The sequence below is a fragment of the Saccostrea cucullata genome, unplaced genomic scaffold, assembly GCF_032062105.1.
Source record: "Saccostrea cucullata isolate Sc308-1 unplaced genomic scaffold, CSIRO_AGI_Scuc_v1 ctg8043, whole genome shotgun sequence".
Classification (NCBI taxonomy): Eukaryota; Metazoa; Mollusca; class Bivalvia; order Ostreida; family Ostreidae; genus Saccostrea; species Saccostrea cuccullata.
In genome coordinates this window covers 22,072-40,742 of record NW_026939096.1, presented here as the reverse complement: position 1 = coordinate 40,742, position 18,671 = coordinate 22,072, and the positions used below count along the sequence as shown (strand labels likewise).

General features: G+C 32.2%; 1 protein-coding gene across 1 annotated transcript; it reads left to right on the top strand.

Annotated features, from left to right (window-relative positions):
• The first annotated feature begins 309 nt into the window (after window positions 1–309).
• On the top strand, window positions 310–13,355 carry LOC134252223 (uncharacterized). The gene is made up of 6 exons (XM_062734644.1): window positions 310–400; window positions 2,428–2,642; window positions 6,532–6,639; window positions 6,821–6,893; window positions 6,979–7,160; window positions 7,793–13,355. The coding sequence occupies exons 2-6, from the start codon at window positions 2,441–2,443 to the stop codon at window positions 12,853–12,855; spliced, it is 5,628 nt and encodes a 1,875-aa protein (XP_062590628.1). The 5' UTR covers window positions 310–400; window positions 2,428–2,440; the 3' UTR covers window positions 12,856–13,355.
• Window positions 13,356–18,671: the final 5,316 nt, after the last annotated feature.

The following is an 18,671-nucleotide window of genomic DNA, read 5'->3' as shown; positions in this document are numbered from 1 at the left end:
AAACATGGTCCACTAGATTACTAAAAACAATTCATCACAATTAACCTATGAAATACTTGACAGTAAACTCAAATACAGAAAAAGAAATTCTGCAGTTTTACCGTTTCCTCATTTGTCAGCCATATTGAATTTTCGGTGTAATTACCTACACATGCCCTGCACAGGGTGTAGAAGGTGTACACCTAAAGTGTACACTTTTGCACTTGATTATGAAAAAGTGTACACCGGGTGTAAGGTGTAGACAAATCAAGCGCGCCCTATGCATACTTAGCTTTTGCCATTTACAGTTTGAATTACACGGGGAACGCCTGTTTTAAGTCACGTGATTTAAATTCCAGAGATTGTATAAACAAGGAAGGTAGATACCAGGTAAAACCAGTGACGGCAGACATTACAGCAGGTAAACAATAATTATTAACTAAGGGAGCTCTGTTTCTGGGTGTCAAAAGGCTAAAACTGCACAAAAAACCGCTAAAATGGATATAGGCTGTGTTTATTAATCTGTAGTCCAAAAATTTTGAAATTCTATTTTCGCTTTAATTTCAAACGAGCCACTTGTCAACATATCCTAGAGCTTTATGCTCTACAATATATGTTAAAGTATTTATCATTAATACAAATACTGGCTATTAAGACAATCAAGTTATGGTCATGGCTGATAATATTGAAATAATGTTATATCATGTCATGAGTGCAACAGAAACATGTAGTGGTGTCACAAGATCAAACAACAATAGTAAAGAAATCTTTTTTATAAAAAAAAAATGCAAAAAAAAAGAAATTTTGGAAATGTAAAAAACATTAACGAGAGAAAGAGTTTATGTGCATGGCTCTTCATGATTTCAGACCTCTGATGTGCATACCTAATAATGCCAAGAGTGCGACATTTGATGTTACATGTATGCTCTCAGGCATAATAAAGCTATAATCATTTATTGGTGTTTTCGATTTTTTTATTTGAAAAATAAAAACACAAAGAACCCTTTTACAAAATAGATTTATCAATTACAGGGTCAGTTTGTGCTTTAGATCTACATTTCTAAGGCTAGGAGTGCAACACATTCAAGTTATATGACAAAAACACGTCGTATATTCATATTTATAAATGTTTATTAATATTTTTTGAAAAATAAATTATAATATACTGAAAGTTTTATTTGGGAAATCTGTCCTTTATAAATTTTATCACCTCAGATGTGTTTTGCCATTTTGTGATTTTATCATGAATTTTATAAATAATCACAATAAAATTGTCATAGAATTCAAGTAATTTCTTTTCAATTCATTGAAACAACAAAACAATCGCTTATGTACTGTTCACTTTATAATTCTACTTCAAATGTTCTTATGCTTTTGGTAAAAAAAGATTTTAACTCTAAAATAAAAAAAATAATAATTATAAAATAATGAGAAGTCATTTACGTTAAAGTCGTTACTTAATCTGTCATTTAAGGGAAAATAAACTACCAGATACATTTTATATTATTAATGTGTATTTAAGCTAGTTTTGGGGCATAATAGGGAATAATTCTTTATAAAATGCAAATTCAGAATAATCCCTTTTTTTTAATTATGAAGTATTGGACAATAACTATTTCACAAATTCATTACCTTTTGATGTTGCCAACAATGCTTGATCTTCTGGTGTATAGTTTTGAATTTGACTGCAGTCAGGAATACAGCAAAAATGCTGTATATATAATAACTTAGATGAAAGACTTATTTCACCCATGTATCGGTTCTTATACACTTGTAAAAGTATATGAAAAAAAATTGGTGAATAATCAAGCGTTATATAGAGACAATGGATTTGCCATGTTTAAAACAAAATTCATTTGTAGTGTTTTGAAATCCTATGAATTTTGCCAAATATTCGACAAATTGCATTATAGTGCTTTTTTCGGAGTCTTTTTTCAGACTTAATTTCTTACTTCTGTTCACTCTATTTTTGCGTCCGTCTGTTAATTGTTAACATTAGTCGGCACATGGGGAAATACAGAAGACTTTTTTCATGAACTTGATCGTTACTTATTACATATGTCAAATTTATGAATATTGTGATTTTTCAAATCCTCACAATGTAATTATCAATATTCTGTTTTTAAATTAAATAAATATATATTTTAACATATTTCCTTCATCCTTTGCCAAACTTCAAGTGTAATATACTGTGCATATTGGAAATAACATATGTGTCTCCACTCTTAGAATCATTCACTTTGTCTTAATTCCAGCTAAAGAATTTAGCCACCTTATCATCTTGAAAGTATTGATTTATTTTTTGTAATCGTTCTGTCTAACTTTTTCTTAAATAAATATAGGTAAGATTAATATGTGAATGTCATTATGCGAATGTCATAATGCAAATGCCATCATTTGAATGCCATTATGTGATTCTCATTTTGTGTGTCTCATTTTTCCCTCAAGGGGTCCTGTAAATATGTCAGGTTTACAATATCCATTCTATGTCTTCACTGTGGAGCAATGTCCAAAAGACAGGGCGTCATGGAATGCGTCATCAACGGTACGAGGCTGTCCTGTTGACGTCAACGGTAGGAGTACGTATCACTGTGTCCCTAACCAACAGCTGACAACACTGATAGAGTTCTGCTACAATAGACAGACCGGACTGTATGAAAGTGGTATGTTTTCTTATAAAAACTCAAAGTACTTAGAATACACATAGTCGGACTCAGTTATTGAGCAATGACTGTTGTACCGTTTTGCATTAAATCTGCTATAGCAGTATTTAGCGATATCTAAATAAATGAGTTGTAAACACATATAAAGCTTATTATTCATATAATCTGTATTAAGGGGGGACCTATGTCGTTCTACGTCATAACAGCGTTATTTCACGTCACAATAGCGACGTTTCTTTTATACCTGTTGACTTTCGCTAAGTTCTGTGATTTAGACCTAACATTGTAAATAGTCAGTAACATACACAAGTTTCAAAAAGAAAATTTATTCAATAATTGTAAATAATTATTAATGATAATGATAATGAGTTTGTTAATATTAGAATGAATTCTCTTCCGTTGGTTGATAGTTCAAAGCAATTTCAGTGTTGAAAAGATACGTCAATAATATGCTAATTGATATAAGTGCAAAAAGGAAAGATAAAATTCAGCAGAGAAAGCAGCTTAAATCAGGAAAAATATGTTTACAAGTTCTTTAAGCATTACATTAATTGTTTTTCCTAAATGAAAATTAAAATAAGATTTTTTTTAAAAAATGTACTTGTACCTATATTGCTTTAATATTGATCAGTAGATTTAATTGTACGTTAAGTATTGGTTGTTGAAAGGGAAAAGGGGGAGGGGGCATGTACAGAGATTATATTAGTGTAAATTGTTACTAATCAAAGTAGAATACTTGTTTTCCGCAGAATAGTTTAGTACTAGTATTCAGATGTTCGTCAGTGCTTACGTACCTCTGTGTAAGTGCAGAAAGGTCAATATTTATGACAAAAGAGTATAAGAATTAAAGAAAACTTCATATTTTTTGTTTATTTTATCACAAAGGTATACTTTTTTCTTTACTAAAATAAAAAGTTTATTTATTTCTTCAAAACTTATCAATAACAATATTTTCACACAAAGACTTTTTTAAGATATTGCCTAATATGCATGAGAGAATTGTTAAAAATACGGCAGAAAAATGAGATGATACTTACATTGTGCTCCATTATAATCTTTCATGCAATATGAACTGCAATGAATTTGCCTTCATTTTAAAGATACAAATTATCTTTTTTAAATACATGTTAATTTTGAATGTGATTTGACATTTTGGTTCTTTTAGCCCATTATTCTGTAGAAAAAATGTCTGTAAATAATCTATTTTTAGCATTTCACACTGTTTTTGCATGTGCTTATGTGTAAAAATAAGCATATGAAAGTATTAATTTTAATGCCTTAAAATTTAAAGCAAGTGGCCAGGAGAGAAATGTCAGTTTACAAAATTTCACACAAAGACTTTTCGGGCATAGGCCCCCCCTTAAATCTCAGTGCCATGATACTGTATTTTATCAATTTAGTTATACTCGGAACATTCTCCACTAGATTATTAAATACAGCCTGTCTAGTTGTTTCTTTGTCTGTCCTTCTGTCCGTCTGTAATCATTTAACATTTTCGACTTTTTCACCAAAACCATTGTCCAATTTCGACCAAACTTAGCACAAGACATCCTTTAGTAAAGAGGATTCAAAGACAAGGTATGGTAACAGCCGAATCTGACCTCTTGTCTGATATAAAAATTAAAACACTATCAAAATTAAAGTTTATAACTTGAAATGATATTTATTTTAAAACCAGTATAATTCTGATTCAAATAAAGTTTATAGAGAGGCCACAAGAGGGTGTAAAATGGGGACAATTTACCGAATGTCCTCATTTCTAGTGGAATTTCATTAAATCTGAGATACTTTTCACCTCGGAAAACATAGATCACAAGCTTGCCTATCTGAAATTTTTTATACACAAGATGCATTTGAAACTAGTGCAGGAAATTTGTAATTTGATAGATAAGCAATCTTGTGCTCTATGTTTTCTGAAGCAATATATGCCTTGAAATTGATGAAAATTGCATACAAATGAGAAATTTTGGAAATTGACATATATTTGACCTTCCTGTGACCTTAGTGTTTTTATATCATGAATGAAATACTTATTTTGTAACAATGATGACATGTTTTAATTAAAAAAACGTATTGTACATGTATAGCTCATAGAGACCTAAACACGGGTCCAAAAAGGGGTATAAACCTCTCTTGTCCTTTGTTCCAATGAAGGGCAACTCATTTTTTCAAGGGAAAATATCAATGAATAGTGACAGGGTTCTCAATTATTTAAATATAACTGTGGCACAAGAATTGTGCAAAGTACTAACATTGTATTTGAAGTGTGAAAAAACGGTTTCATGTTTCCAGAGACGCCTGGAAGATAATTGATTGTGCAAGCAAAAATGGGCCCTAATTAGCATGATTAGAGTAAATTAACAATTTAGCATTAGAAACTGAAAACGTTACACAATTTTAAGGTTATGAAGTTTATTGATTATTTAAAAATATATAATTTTTATCGTACTGACAAGGACAATCTTACTGCGGCACTAATATTTTAACTGGGGCGGAACTATGGCGCTGATTTTTAACTGTGGCGCTAAGGAATTTAACTGTGGCGGGGCCGCCACTTAAACGGCCCATGGAGAACCCTGAGTGATCTTTTAAAAATCTTATCAAAAACCGTTTGGCCAAAACAGTTTTAACATACGTGAATCCTTTATTACATAGTGTGAATTCAAATTTGTTCAAATCCTGATCCTCGAAGGTAGGGTAAGCCACAATGGGAAGGGGGTCAAATTTTAACGTAAATTACGAATATGTAGGACAATTTAAAAAAGATTTCCTTCAAAACAACATAGCCACAAATAGTAATCGATATGGAAACATCTTTAGGTAATGTATATTAAGGTTTCTTTAAAAAAATGATGCACAAGGGTTGAATAGGGCCCAGTAGAGGAACGATATTGTACATACAAATATACAGGAGAACAAAAATCCTTTTTCTCAAGAACAACAAAGCCATGATTAGACATATTGATTTAGGTGATATAGAATCGTGTTTGCTCAAATCATGACCCTGAGGCCTCAAATCAAATTGGTACCTGTAAATATTTGGGAAAAAATGTCAAACGCGCGATTAGTCAAATTGATATGGAAACATCCCAAGGTAGATTCAAGTTTGTTAAAATTAAAACAATCCTACCTTTTCCCTATCCCCCAGTTTCAATTCAATTTAGTTCAAAACATGACACATCTGCGTAGGTTTTGTCTAGAGCAGGCAATCAAACCTCTACTTATGAATGCATTAGAGACGAAATCAGCTTAAGAATAACAGCTAAGCCATATTGACTCAGGTGAACATTGTGGTCCACAGGGCTCTTATTTCAATTTTAATCTAAAATATCTTTTAGAAGTTGGGTTGCTTGACTTACCTTTACATGTTAGTGTGCATTTCCTATGCACATATGGCAGAAAATGCAATTTTCTTCATTTTTAAATAGAAGTTATCTGCTTTGTGTGTCTCGGGTGCCTTTTCTGTACAACTGGAAGCAATGGTTTTGAAAGAGTACGTTCACTCTAAACACGTACTAGTATTTCTTAAAAACGTTTTTCACGTAAAAAAAATGTTCAAAATAAAAAAAAAAAAAACCAGTGCTGTCGAGCGTCATCAACATGACTTATCCGAAAACAAAACTTGAACCAGTTTGAAAAGCGTTATGTAAACATTGGCGGGTCTTGGGTTACCATCCGGTAACAATATTATTGCGTGAAAATCAGCAATATAGAAAAAAAAATTAAATTGATCATGTATAATATATAACACTTTAAAAGTTAGGAATCTGTATAACGAGTCATCACTTCAAATACGTACATCTGGTGATATAATATGCATGAAACAGCTTCATATCAATTAACGAATTTAGAAAATATTTTTGCATAGTACGTCCCTTTCTTTTTTAAGGGACCTGTTTATACCTCACTAATTCTGGCTATCTAAACCAAGTAAGGTGCGCAGACTTCACCCACGGTTGTCCCGAAAAACCATATTTCAGCAACGAAATATACAAATGTATGTATAATCTTCTAGATGCCAAATTAACAATTTGGTTTTGAATGTAATAATTTTAAGTGATATGTATTAATAATTAATGTAAAACAGAATGCATATTTTTGATTTCCTAAGGATTGATTGTTTACACTGAACATAAAAAATATTACAATATCCATCTTTTTTGTTTTTGTTTTACTAGATCAGGAATGTTTAGCTATTAACAAACAATTCCATTGCTACGAAGCAGCGGAGTCGTGTCGGAATACAAAAAAGTAAATCACTCTCTCTCTCTCTCTCTCTCTCTCTCTCTCTCTCTCTCTCTTCAAATTAATTTGCATTTATGTTCATTCTTTACAGTAGCAAAGATGTGTCATCCTCAACACCAACGACATCTTTATCTTACATACCGATCTTACTTGGTGTCATGGTACCAATCATTTTGATTGTAATTCTGTTATGTTCCTTATTTATAAAATTTCAACGCGAGAGGAATTCAAGCAACAAGGACACCATGGATCCAGAACAGGAGCATCTTCTCCGTAAGTAATTCTGTTAATTGAAGCCGTAAAGATACATATACCAAAAGTGGTAATTTTGAATCATCTTAATTTCATGCATATCTGCAAAAATCCTTCTCTTATTAGGAAACATATACGTTACTTATTTCGTTATTTGCATACCTATTCACACTGTAAAAGAATGTTTACTCCGTTACACTACTGAGAAAATCATATCTTATCAAAGTTGTACTGAATTGATTTTTTAAAAATTGTTTTCATTGTAATTACGTTATAATTTTATGATTTATGCATACAAACACATGAACATGACATTAATTGAAATTATATCATTCAAAGAGAGTGGTATTAATTTTTGCTACAATATAAATATTCATGTTTTTAGTAGAGAGTTTTTAAATAATGTATCTGGTGTATGTACATTTTCCAGTAAAAATATAAATAAAAAGTACTTGACTAAATTTCAAGATATTACATTTTAATGTATTTGTATATTAGGCAATTTAGAAAAAAAAAACATTTCAGAGCAAAGCTAATTGAATATTCATGATACGTTTGTATCAAAAAATAAATTTAATTATAATGTATTTATGAAAAATATCTCGACAAAAGAATTTTAACTCTCTTTTATATCTGCTTTTTATGAAATGTAGAGAAAGGCAATCCAGGTGAAGAATTTATAGAAACTCGAGCCTATCAGAAAGCAAGAGAAGTTTTGTTAAAAAAGAAGTATGTTTTTATAAAAGGAAACCCAGGAGATGGTAAAACGACAATAGCAAAACACCTCTTGAAAGAATTGAAAACATCTCATAACAAACGTGAGAAGGTCGTCATGGGTCTAAAGGAATTGTGTGGAAAACATGACCAAACGAAAGACATTGCTTTTTTTGTAGATAATATCTTCGGAGAATATAATTTCAGGAGGTCAGAAATAGAACAGTGGGAAACAACAACAATTTTTATGGAAAGTGTTCTCTCTGATGAAATTGACCAGAAGGGAAACTTTTTAATTGCAACAATCCGCAATGATATGTATTCGGAAATTCTAACTAAACTGCAATTCAAAATGGAATTCATTGAAAATGCTTTGGTTGATATCTCGAATTCGGAGAACAAGTTGACAAAAGAAGAAATGAAACAGATGTATGATCTTTATGTCCGAATTCCATTTCGTGCAGATGAATTATACTCAGCGTTCAGTTGTGCACCACCCTTAGGCTTTCCACAATCTTGTAAGCTGTTTGGCAATAACACAACATTACAAAGTAGAGGACCGAATTTCTTTAAAAATCCGTCCGAGTGTTTAAGTCAGTATGTCGAAAATATGTATTGGCACTCCAAGCCCCAGTTTTCCGTTCTTGTTTATATTCTAATGACAAATGACAACAAAGTTTCAATGTCTTCATTACGTAACCTTAACATCGATATCGAGGGGAAAAGAAAAGCAATGACTGTCCATCCTAAAAATAAAAAATCTCCAATACCTACTGAGTTCATCGAATGCATCGACGGGTTAATGGGTTCTTTTTTAATTGATGAGAGTGGGTTCTGTACGTTTTCACATAGCTGTATTCAAAACGTTATTCAAAATACAATTATCAAATTTCATACTATTTTCGTTATCAAACATTGCCAAATATCATTATTGAATAATCTCCAAGTAGAAGGAAAGGGGGAGATGGCGGAAAACATACAAACAATAGAAAAAGATTACTTTGCAGATATTTTCAAAAGAATAGTTGAAAATCTCAATTTTAGAAGCAGTGAACTATTCAAAATCATATCTGGATTACATTTATGGAAAAACGACGCATTCTGCTCTGCGTTTAAAGATTATGTGCATCAGAAGGAAAATATTCTATCTGAGTTAGATGAGAATGATGCATCATTGCTGATTTATTTTGCAAAAGCTGGGCAAAATGAAATGGTTAAATTCCTGTTGACAATCATTAAAACTAACAAACAAAGGTATGAAGCATTAAATCAAGCAACGTTGATGAATCATAGCAAAGTTGTTCAAATCCTTTTAGATGAAGGAGTCACTCCTGACGTTAAAAGCTGTTTCTGTGCGATACAGAATGGGGACTTAGACATGGTCAAGCAATTTATTTCTAAAGGTCTGAATATAATGGAATTTTCTAAATCTCTCCATCCAAGTTTTCAACGTTCTGTTTCTATATTAGCTGAGTCCTGTTTATGGGAGAGATTGGAAATAATTTCTTTTTTGGAAAATTATCCAGACTTATTCAATGTGAAATATGACTTTGGAGAGCATACCATTCATTTTATAGCTTACGCCGGAGCGATAGATGCCCTTAAAGCACTTATAACCAAGCATAAATGCGATCCATCCTTAAAAACTAATAGAGGAGAAACGATTCTACATAATGCATGCCAGAACGGAAAACTTGAAACTGTGAAATACATCATAAGTGAATATCCTAAACTTTTATCTGAAGAAAATGATTTATTTGATGGTGGATCTATTTTACATATGGTTGCTGCGGGAGGCAGCATCGAATTATTCAAGCTTTTAAAAAATCAAAAGCTCATTACTGAACATGAAACAGGTAGAACTGTTTTACACAGTGCATGTCAACATGGCAGATTTGAGATGAGTAAGTTTCTTCTTGACAGGTTTCCTTATTTGCTGACCAAAATAAATTTTTTTGGTGAATCTGCCTTACATGATTCCGTTAGAGGTGGTAATGTAGAATTAATGAATTTCCTTTTAAAAAAAGGCTTAGATATAAACGACAGAAATAATTACGGAAAATCTATGCTGCACCTGTGTTGTATTGAGGGTAAGATAGATATATGCAAATACTTGGTCAACACATATCCTTTCTTACTCGAAGTCACTGACAATAATGGTCACAATGTCTTACATGATGCAGTCTGGGGTGGTAACATTGATCTTGCTAAGTTTCTTTTAGAGAAAGGCTTAGATATCAATAGCACGAGAAGTGACGGGAAAACTGTGCTACATCAGTGTTGTATGAATGGGCAGACAGACATGTGCAAATACTTGGTCAACACATATCCTTTCTTACTCGAAGTCACTGACAATAATGGTCACAATGTCTTACATGATGCAGTCTGGGGTGGTAACATTGATCTTGCTAAGTTTCTTTTAGAGAAAGGCTTAGATATCAAAAGCACGAGAAGTGACGGGAATACAGTGCTACATCTGTGTTGTATGAACGGGCAAATAGAAATGTGCAAATACTTGGTCAACACATATCCTTTCTTACTCGATGTAAGTGACGATAGCGGTGAGAATGTCTTACATGATGCAGCTTTTGGTGGTAATATTGAAATGCTTAAATTCCTCCTAGATAAAGGCTTAGATATCAAAAGCACGAGAAGTGACGGGAAAACAGTTCTACATCTGTGTTGTTTGAACGATAAGATAGACATGTGCAAATTCCTGGTCAACACATATCCTTTCTTACTCGATGTAATTGACGATAGTGGTGAAAATGTCTTACATGATTCAGCTTTTGGTGTTAATATTGAAATGCTTAAGTTCCTCCTAGATAAAGGCTTAGATATCAAAAGCACGAGAAGTGACGGGAAAACAGTTCTACATCTGTGTTGTTTGAGCGATAAGATAGACATGTGCAAATACTTGGTCAACACATATCCTTTCTTACTCGAAGTCACTGACAATAATGGTCACAATGTCTTACATGATGCAGTCTGGGGTGGTAACATTGATCTTGCTAAGTTTCTTTTAGAGAAAGGCTTAGATATCAATAGCACGAGAAGTGACGGGAAAACTGTGCTACATCTGTGTTGTATGAATGGGCAGACAGACATGTGCAAATACTTGGTCAATACATATCCTTTCTTACTCGAAGTCACTGACAATAATGGTCACGATGTCTTACATGATGCAGTCTGGGGTGGTAACATTGATCTTGCTAAGTTTCTTTTAGAGAAAGGCTTAGATATCAAAAGCACGAGAAGTGACGGGAATACAGTGCTACATCAGTGTTGTATGAACGGGCAAATAGAAATGTGCAAATACTTGGTCAACACATATCCTTTCTTACTCGATGTAAGTGACGATAGTGGTGAGAATGTCTTACATGATGCAGCTTTTGGTGGTAATATTGAAATGCTTAAGTTCCTCCTAGATAAAGGCTTAGATATCAATAGCACGAGAAGTGACGGGAAAACAGTTCTTCATCTGTGTTGTTTGAACGATAAGATAGACATGTGCAAATACTTGGTCAACACATATCCTTTCTTACTCGAAGTCACTGACAATAATGGTCACAATGTCTTACATGATGCAGTCTGGGGTGGTAACATTGATCTTGCTAAGTTTCTTTTAGAGAAAGGCTTAGATATCAATAGCACGAGAAGTGACGGGAAAACAGTTCTACATCTGTGTTGTTTGAACGATAAGATAGACATGTGCAAATTCCTGGTCAACACATATCCTTTCTTACTCGATGTAATTGACGATAGTGGTGAAAATGTCTTACATGATTCAGCTTTTGGTGGTAATATTGAAATGCTTAAGTTCCTCCTAGATAAATGCTTAGATATCAATAGCACGAGAAGTGACGGGAAAACAGTTCTACATCTGTGTTGTTTGAACGATAAGATAGACATGTGCAAATACTTGGTCAACACATATCCTTTCTTACTCGATTTCACTGACAATGATGGTAATAATGCTTTACATGAAGCAGTCTGCGGTGGTAACATTGATCTTGCTAAGTTTCTTTTAGAGAAGGGCTTAGATATCAAAAGCTCTATACATAGCGGAAAATCTGTGCTACATCTGAGTTGTTTGAACAGTAAGATGGATATGTGTAAATACATAGTCAACACATATCCTTTCTTACTCGATGTCATTGACGATAATGGTGAAAATGTCTTACATGATGCAGCTTGGGATGGTAATATTGAAATACTTAAGTTCCTCCTAGATAGAGGCTTAGATATCAAAAGCACGAGAAGTGACGGGAAAACAGTGTTACATCTGTGTTGTTTGAACGATAAGATAGACATGTGCGAATTCCTGGTCAACACATATCCTGACTTACTCGATGTCACTGACAATGATGGTGAAAATGCCTTACATGATGCAGTCTGGGGTGGTAACATTGATCTTGCTAAGTTTCTCTTAGAGGAAGGCTTAGATATCAAAAGCACGAGAAGTGACGGGAAAACAGTGTTACATCAGTGTTGTATGAATGGGCAGACAGACATGTGCAAATACTTGGTCAACACATGTCCTTTCTTACTCGATGTCACTGACAATGATGGTGAGAATGCCTTACATGATGCAGCCTGTAGTGGTAATGTTGATCTGGTTATATTTCTCATAGAGAAAGGCTTAGATATCAAAAGCACGAGTAGTGACGGGAAAACAGTGCTAAATCTGTGTTGTTTGGACGATAAGATGGACATGTGCAAATACTTGGTCAACAAATATCCTGATTTACTCGATGTCACTGACAATGATGGTCAGAATGCTTTACATGAAGCAGCCTGGAGTGGTAATGTTGAAATACTAAAGTTCCTCGTAGATAAAGGCTTAGATATCTATAGCGCTAGAGATGACGGAAAGACTGTATTGCATATGTGTTGTATGAATAGGGAAAAAGAAATGTATAAGTATTTATTCGACAAGTATCCAGACTTAGTGGATATCGAAGACAAATATGGCAACAAAGCAGTTTTTTATGGAATATAAAGGTAAAAGTAGCCTATTCAATCAATGAAAGACATTTAACCGCGTTTTAGGAAAGGAAAAAGTATACCAAAAAGTCTCTCAGAGCCTTTGTGGTTGTTAAATAAATAGATATGAATGAATACCAAGTATTTTTAAAGCAAAGTAGTTTATGCAAGAATAATGAAAATCGGTTTGTGTTTTCTGCCCGCTCATACGTATAATATTAATGTAGTAAAGTTTAAGTTGAAGACGTAGATATCTGGAAGTGGAGTAAGATATAAATATTTGTTATAAATGTATCGGATATTCCACATTTTTAAATTTACATAAAATTAGTTTGAAGTCACTTAATGATATTGATGTATTTATTGTAATATTATATCATGATGTAGTTTGGAAACTACTGATCGTGATCGTGAATGGCAATAATTTACAGATTTTTTTATTCAAATCAATTAAAAAAGTTCCATGTTGTAAATAATGCTTTCGCAAATTTACATGATAATTTTCAAGAGAATATAAAATGAATGAATATTCATAATCATATTATTGCCACAATTTTGAGAGCCAATACCTCTTAAACATTTTATTACAAGTTCAGACACTCGCGATATTTTTTTCTCGATATATAAAAAAGATTATAACATAAGTAAAACAGAATCAATTCACACGTATTCATAAAATTTATTTATATATATAATTTTTAATTATTTGTAACTGTTTACATTTTCTTTCGTATATACCAATTATACTTAAATTAGTGTTAATCAAATAAATGAAGCCAATATTCTATAGTTACAAATTTAAGATTAGCTGATCAAATAATATAAACATTGTTAACCTTGCGGTATATTCAATTCCTTTAAGAAACATATGAAAGGTTTCATACACTTAAAACTTTGTCAAATGTCCATTTCTATGGAACGTCTTGATTGAGGCACAACAATATAAATAACCAAAATAAATAAATATTAGTATCTAAATTCTTCATTTAAAAAAGTTCAACGAGCAAAATTTAAATGTGTACTATCCAATTTATTTAATTTGCTTTTACACAGTTTAAATCAGAATCATATTTCATGTTGAATGTTTCTAAAATATCTCAGCGTCAGAATATCCTGAATAATTGTTGGCTTTGTTAATACATTCTTAACATTAATGAAAACTGTCTGTAAATTTTGTTTGTTGTTAACAATGGAATAATGCATGTCTTTACATGGGAATTTATATGCTTGTTTTTCCATGTTATATACATGTATGCAAAAATTAAGGTTGTCTTTTAAAGCCTAATTGATTGCAAAAAAATGGTTTCCAATTTTACAAAAATGGCGTTGATCTTGTATATAAAAACCGTTCTCATTCCTTAAAAGCAAATTAAGTGCCAATTGTATCTTTAAAATACAACTCAGATATGTAAACATGTATGTATTGCATTATAGGAGTAATTGTATTCTTAATAAAATGAATCTGTATGATTGTTTTGGTTGCTTCATTTGCCTTTAAGTTTGTTTTACGCTAAGCCACAATACAGACCAAAGGTATGAAATTGAAAGTTTAGAGTGAAGTTGGAGAACATCAAGAACTGAAGTTTAAGGTATGATCAACCATAGTTCAAACAATCAACCATTACCTGATCTGTGAAAACAAAAGTTTGTTTTAAGCGTGCATTTCCCATATTTCCTAAGAATTAAGGGTCCTCCACACCATGTGACTTGTGACGTATATAGAGAAAAAATACTTTTACTTCCGGTTCGATCGAGTTTCTGTAAGAACGATTTAACTTAACACCGTTTGTAAACAATGAACACATGGCATGATCACGGAGTGACTGATGGAAAAGGATGTGCGGTTTTTTGTTAAAAAAAAGAACAACAGACGTCTTGGATTATGTTACATAATAATTCGTAAACAACAGGTACCGGTGGTTATGACGAAAAACGTATAGATTATTTATCCTTTCAGGCTAATCAACCGAGTCTGTTTTGATAGTTGAAATTTCGGCACACTAATTTGTGCGTTTCAATAATACATTATCTCATTGTTGTTTATAAATATTAATAAAATAGTGTGTGTTTCTAGTTTTCCTCTGTTATATTTGTCCAGTTCAGTGGCCAGTAATTACTAAATATAGTATGGTGATGTATGCGGAGACTTGCCAAAGTTTTTGAGTCCCGGGCAACAGCAAAGATAACTCCAAAAAGGAACTTTGATACCAAAGATTTTGAAAATATTTTTTCTACATCAGTGCATTTAATTTTAATTCAATTTTTTGATATAATCTAATTTATTAATGTTTCTTCTCCACAAAAGGAGTCCTTATTGATTTTTCTCGAAATGTATTTCAGAGAAAATACGTTTTATGTACTTTTTATAAATATAATAAATTTCTGTAAAAAATATGTCGATAGATAAAAATGAATTTTTATGGTTATTCCATGAGCTTAAAAATATACGAAAGGATAAGACAAAGTTTGTTGTGCTAGGTATGAAAATGATCTGGGAAAAATTTCTTATAACTTGTGAAATAATAATTTAAAAAATCAGTATAAATTACATTTTAATCCCTGGACAGTTTTTAAAGGTTGATATGCTTGTTAAAAGTAATGCTCAATAATATGAGAACATAACCTGTGGGTGTGTGGAGGACCCTTAAGTCTTGAGTACAAACTCTCTAAACATGGTTGATGAAGAGAAATTCTGCTATATTTTGGTTTTAAAATTTTCTTTTGTTGTCTCATAAATACTGTACATTTCTTGTCACGAAAATTTAAATACTTGTTGCTTTCTGTGACAATCATTAATAATATGTCATATATCTAGCCTTTCAGAAGGGAAAATGTAGTTCAAGACTTTATATGCTGAATTTTTCCATTTTTTTTAAAACATATAGCGACAGCAAATGAAAATTTATCAAGTCTCAACAAATAAAGAAAACAAATAAAGATAACTGATTGATGGTGATTTAATGACACATAAATTGTTAATCATCCTTGTACAGAAATTTTCAATTGTATCTGCCTTTTCCTTCTATTCGCTATGGTTTGGAGTCCAATCTAATTTTAAAACTTTTGAAAATGAAAACACCTCTCATAAACCTTCAAAAGTTATTGTCAATCTTTTTTTTTATAAAATAGGTCAAACTCTAAGGTAAAAGGGTCAAAGATCTTGGTATACAATGAAAGATCTTCTCACAAGAATTATATGTTTGAAGGTTGAAAGCCCTAGCTCTAACTATTTAGAGTTATGGCTAAGGTTAAAGTTTCTTTTAACGCAGGGGAAATAAGGAAGCATACAACATATTCTACCTTGACTAAATCAGTTCTACATTATGACGTCATAGTAGGCGAGATGACGTCAATTCTAGAACACAAGTTTTTGTAAAAGTTGTATTTAGAGATGGAAATTAATTCAAGAAAATAAATAGGAACATGTAAACATTAACATAAATGAAATGTTTTTATTTTGTTATGCTTAAATCTGTTAATTTGATTGAAATCTACCATCGATGACGTCAGATATGTACATCAAGTTACTTTGGAAGTGATCTTGTGGTCTAATGAGAATTTGGCAGAGACGGCATGTACAAAGATACGTAAAAAGGAATTTAGAAACAGAAATCGTAAATATTTTATGAAATTCATATGGAATTTAATTAATAAAACAGGTATGCTAAATTATTTTTATCTATTTTATTCTTTTTCGACGTTGGTCAGCTATATACGTATCCCGGTCGGCCTTTCTTCCGTCATTTGTAACAAAAATAATGCAACAGAACAAAAATAAGCTGTCTATTTCATGACATAAAATTTGTGCAGGTGAAAAGTTTGCTTCCTAAATACTTGGAAAGTGCTGCTAGAATCCCGTGTTGAGCATGGTTTTACGTAAAATTTCGGTTCATAGGTAAAACAATTGCAAAACTTCAGGTAAGGTTTCGTGCGAATGTGTGGATTAATTTTTTTACCGGCGGGACAGTGCACGTGGGATTCTACTTTTTAGGCAAAATAGATGTTTTTCAACTGCATTATTTACTCTAAGAAATTATTAAACTCCGGGGCATTGTTGTTCTGTTAGCTTTTGTATTAAGGAAAATTTCGCTATTAATAGAAGTCACGTGATGCCGTGGTGGTGGTGCATGTCGTTGCGTTAGACACTCATTTATCTGTATGCAAGAAATGTTAATAGATTACGTTTATCAGCGGTGTTGGTAAATTATCAACTTAATTTTCTTTTAAAAGTCTAAATTTCCCGAAAAATGACTTATATGCTTCCTTAACGTGTCTGCGAAGTACATTAATCTCCAAAGTCTAGGTCAAAAGGTTAAACCTATTGCTATTTAAGATCAGACGACATCATCCTCAAAAATATATAATTTTTCCAACGAATTTGTCATTGAAGTCTAGGTTTCCTTACATGTGAATACATGAATGACCCATATAGTTAATCAACTGAATTGCCTATATCACAATTTTTGGTACACTTATATTAAAAAACCTATTAAAAACAATGAAGACATCACAAGAGAATAGTAATGTGCAAACTATTTATATAATATACCAAGGACTACAGAAGATATATGTGAGGAACGAGTCCTTAATAAAAGGTCCTGTCAGAAAGAATACACATATAAAGCAAGATAGCCCCAGCGTCTACCGTTCAAAATTTATGGCTAAAGTATAAGTTTGATATTTTTGTGTTTAAGTGTGTCAAACTTTAAGGTCAGAAGGTCACAGTTGCAGTGTACTTTGTAAGCACGTTTCCTCATTTAATAGAAGCTAGATACAAAAGCAGTGAAAATGCTTTACATGCTGCAGCATGGGGTGGAACCATTGATCTGTTAAAATTGCTCCTGGCTAATGGCTTAGATATAAATTCTACAGCATATGATGGGAAAATTGTGCTTCATAACTGTTGCTTCAATGGTAACATAAACATTTGTAACTATTTATTCAACAAATATCCTTACTTATTATATGCCATTAACAATAATGGTGAGGATGTTATATAAGCTGAAGCTTGCAATGGTAACATTGATCTTCGAAAGTTCCTCGTAGAAAAAGGTCGAGGCATCAATAGCAAACGAAATGACAGTTAAACTATGCTACATCAATACTGTAGGAATGTTAAGATAGATATGTGTGTATACTTGGTCAAAACATATCAACACATACAAGAGATCAGGGATGATTAGGGTTAGAATGCTTTACATGAAGCAGCTGGTTGTGGAAACATTGATGTGCTAAAGTTCCTCAGAAAGAGAGTTAGATTTGAATAGTATGAATGATAAAGAACAGACATTTTTGCGTTAATGTTGTCTGTCGGGAAAATTACAAATTTGCAAGTACTTGGTCAGTACTTGAATGGAAAGATTTACATGTATCGGTACCAGATCAACACTTTTCCTCATTTACTTCGTATGACTGACAATGATGGTCAGAATGTCCTTGATGCAGCGAAAGTGGGAGGAAACAATGAATTGCTTAATTTCTTAATAAAGACAGGCTTAAATATTAATAGCTCATGTTGGTAAGATAAACATGTGGAGTACTACATCAATCCCTTTCAGCAGATAAGCTAGATTGAACTGTTTCAGCAGTTACTAGGTTTAACTGACGTAGTTGGCGAATAAATATTTCTTTATGCAATGTTTCGAGGTATTAATGACAATTTCAATCAATATAAGAGAGACATGTGCGTATGATAGCCATATGAAATAATAATATAATCAATTATATGAAAGGAGTGCAAAAATTTGTAGTTGTGGGGTTTTGATTATATTTTATTCGTTTACGTTTCTATAATCATCTATACAGTGCTTAAACAATGTAATTCAAGTTTAT

Excerpts from the sequence above, each read along its gene's own strand:
- LOC134252223 (XM_062734644.1), top strand. The coding sequence starts at position 2,441 with ATGTCAGGTTTACAATATCCATTCTATGTCTTCACTGTGGAGCAATGT. Across the intron at positions 6,894-6,978 it reads TCGTGTCGGAATACAAAAAA|TAGCAAAGATGTGTCATCCT; the intron begins GTAAATCACTCT and ends CATTCTTTACAG. Across the intron at positions 7,161-7,792 it reads AGAACAGGAGCATCTTCTCC|AGAAAGGCAATCCAGGTGAA; the intron begins GTAAGTAATTCT and ends TATGAAATGTAG.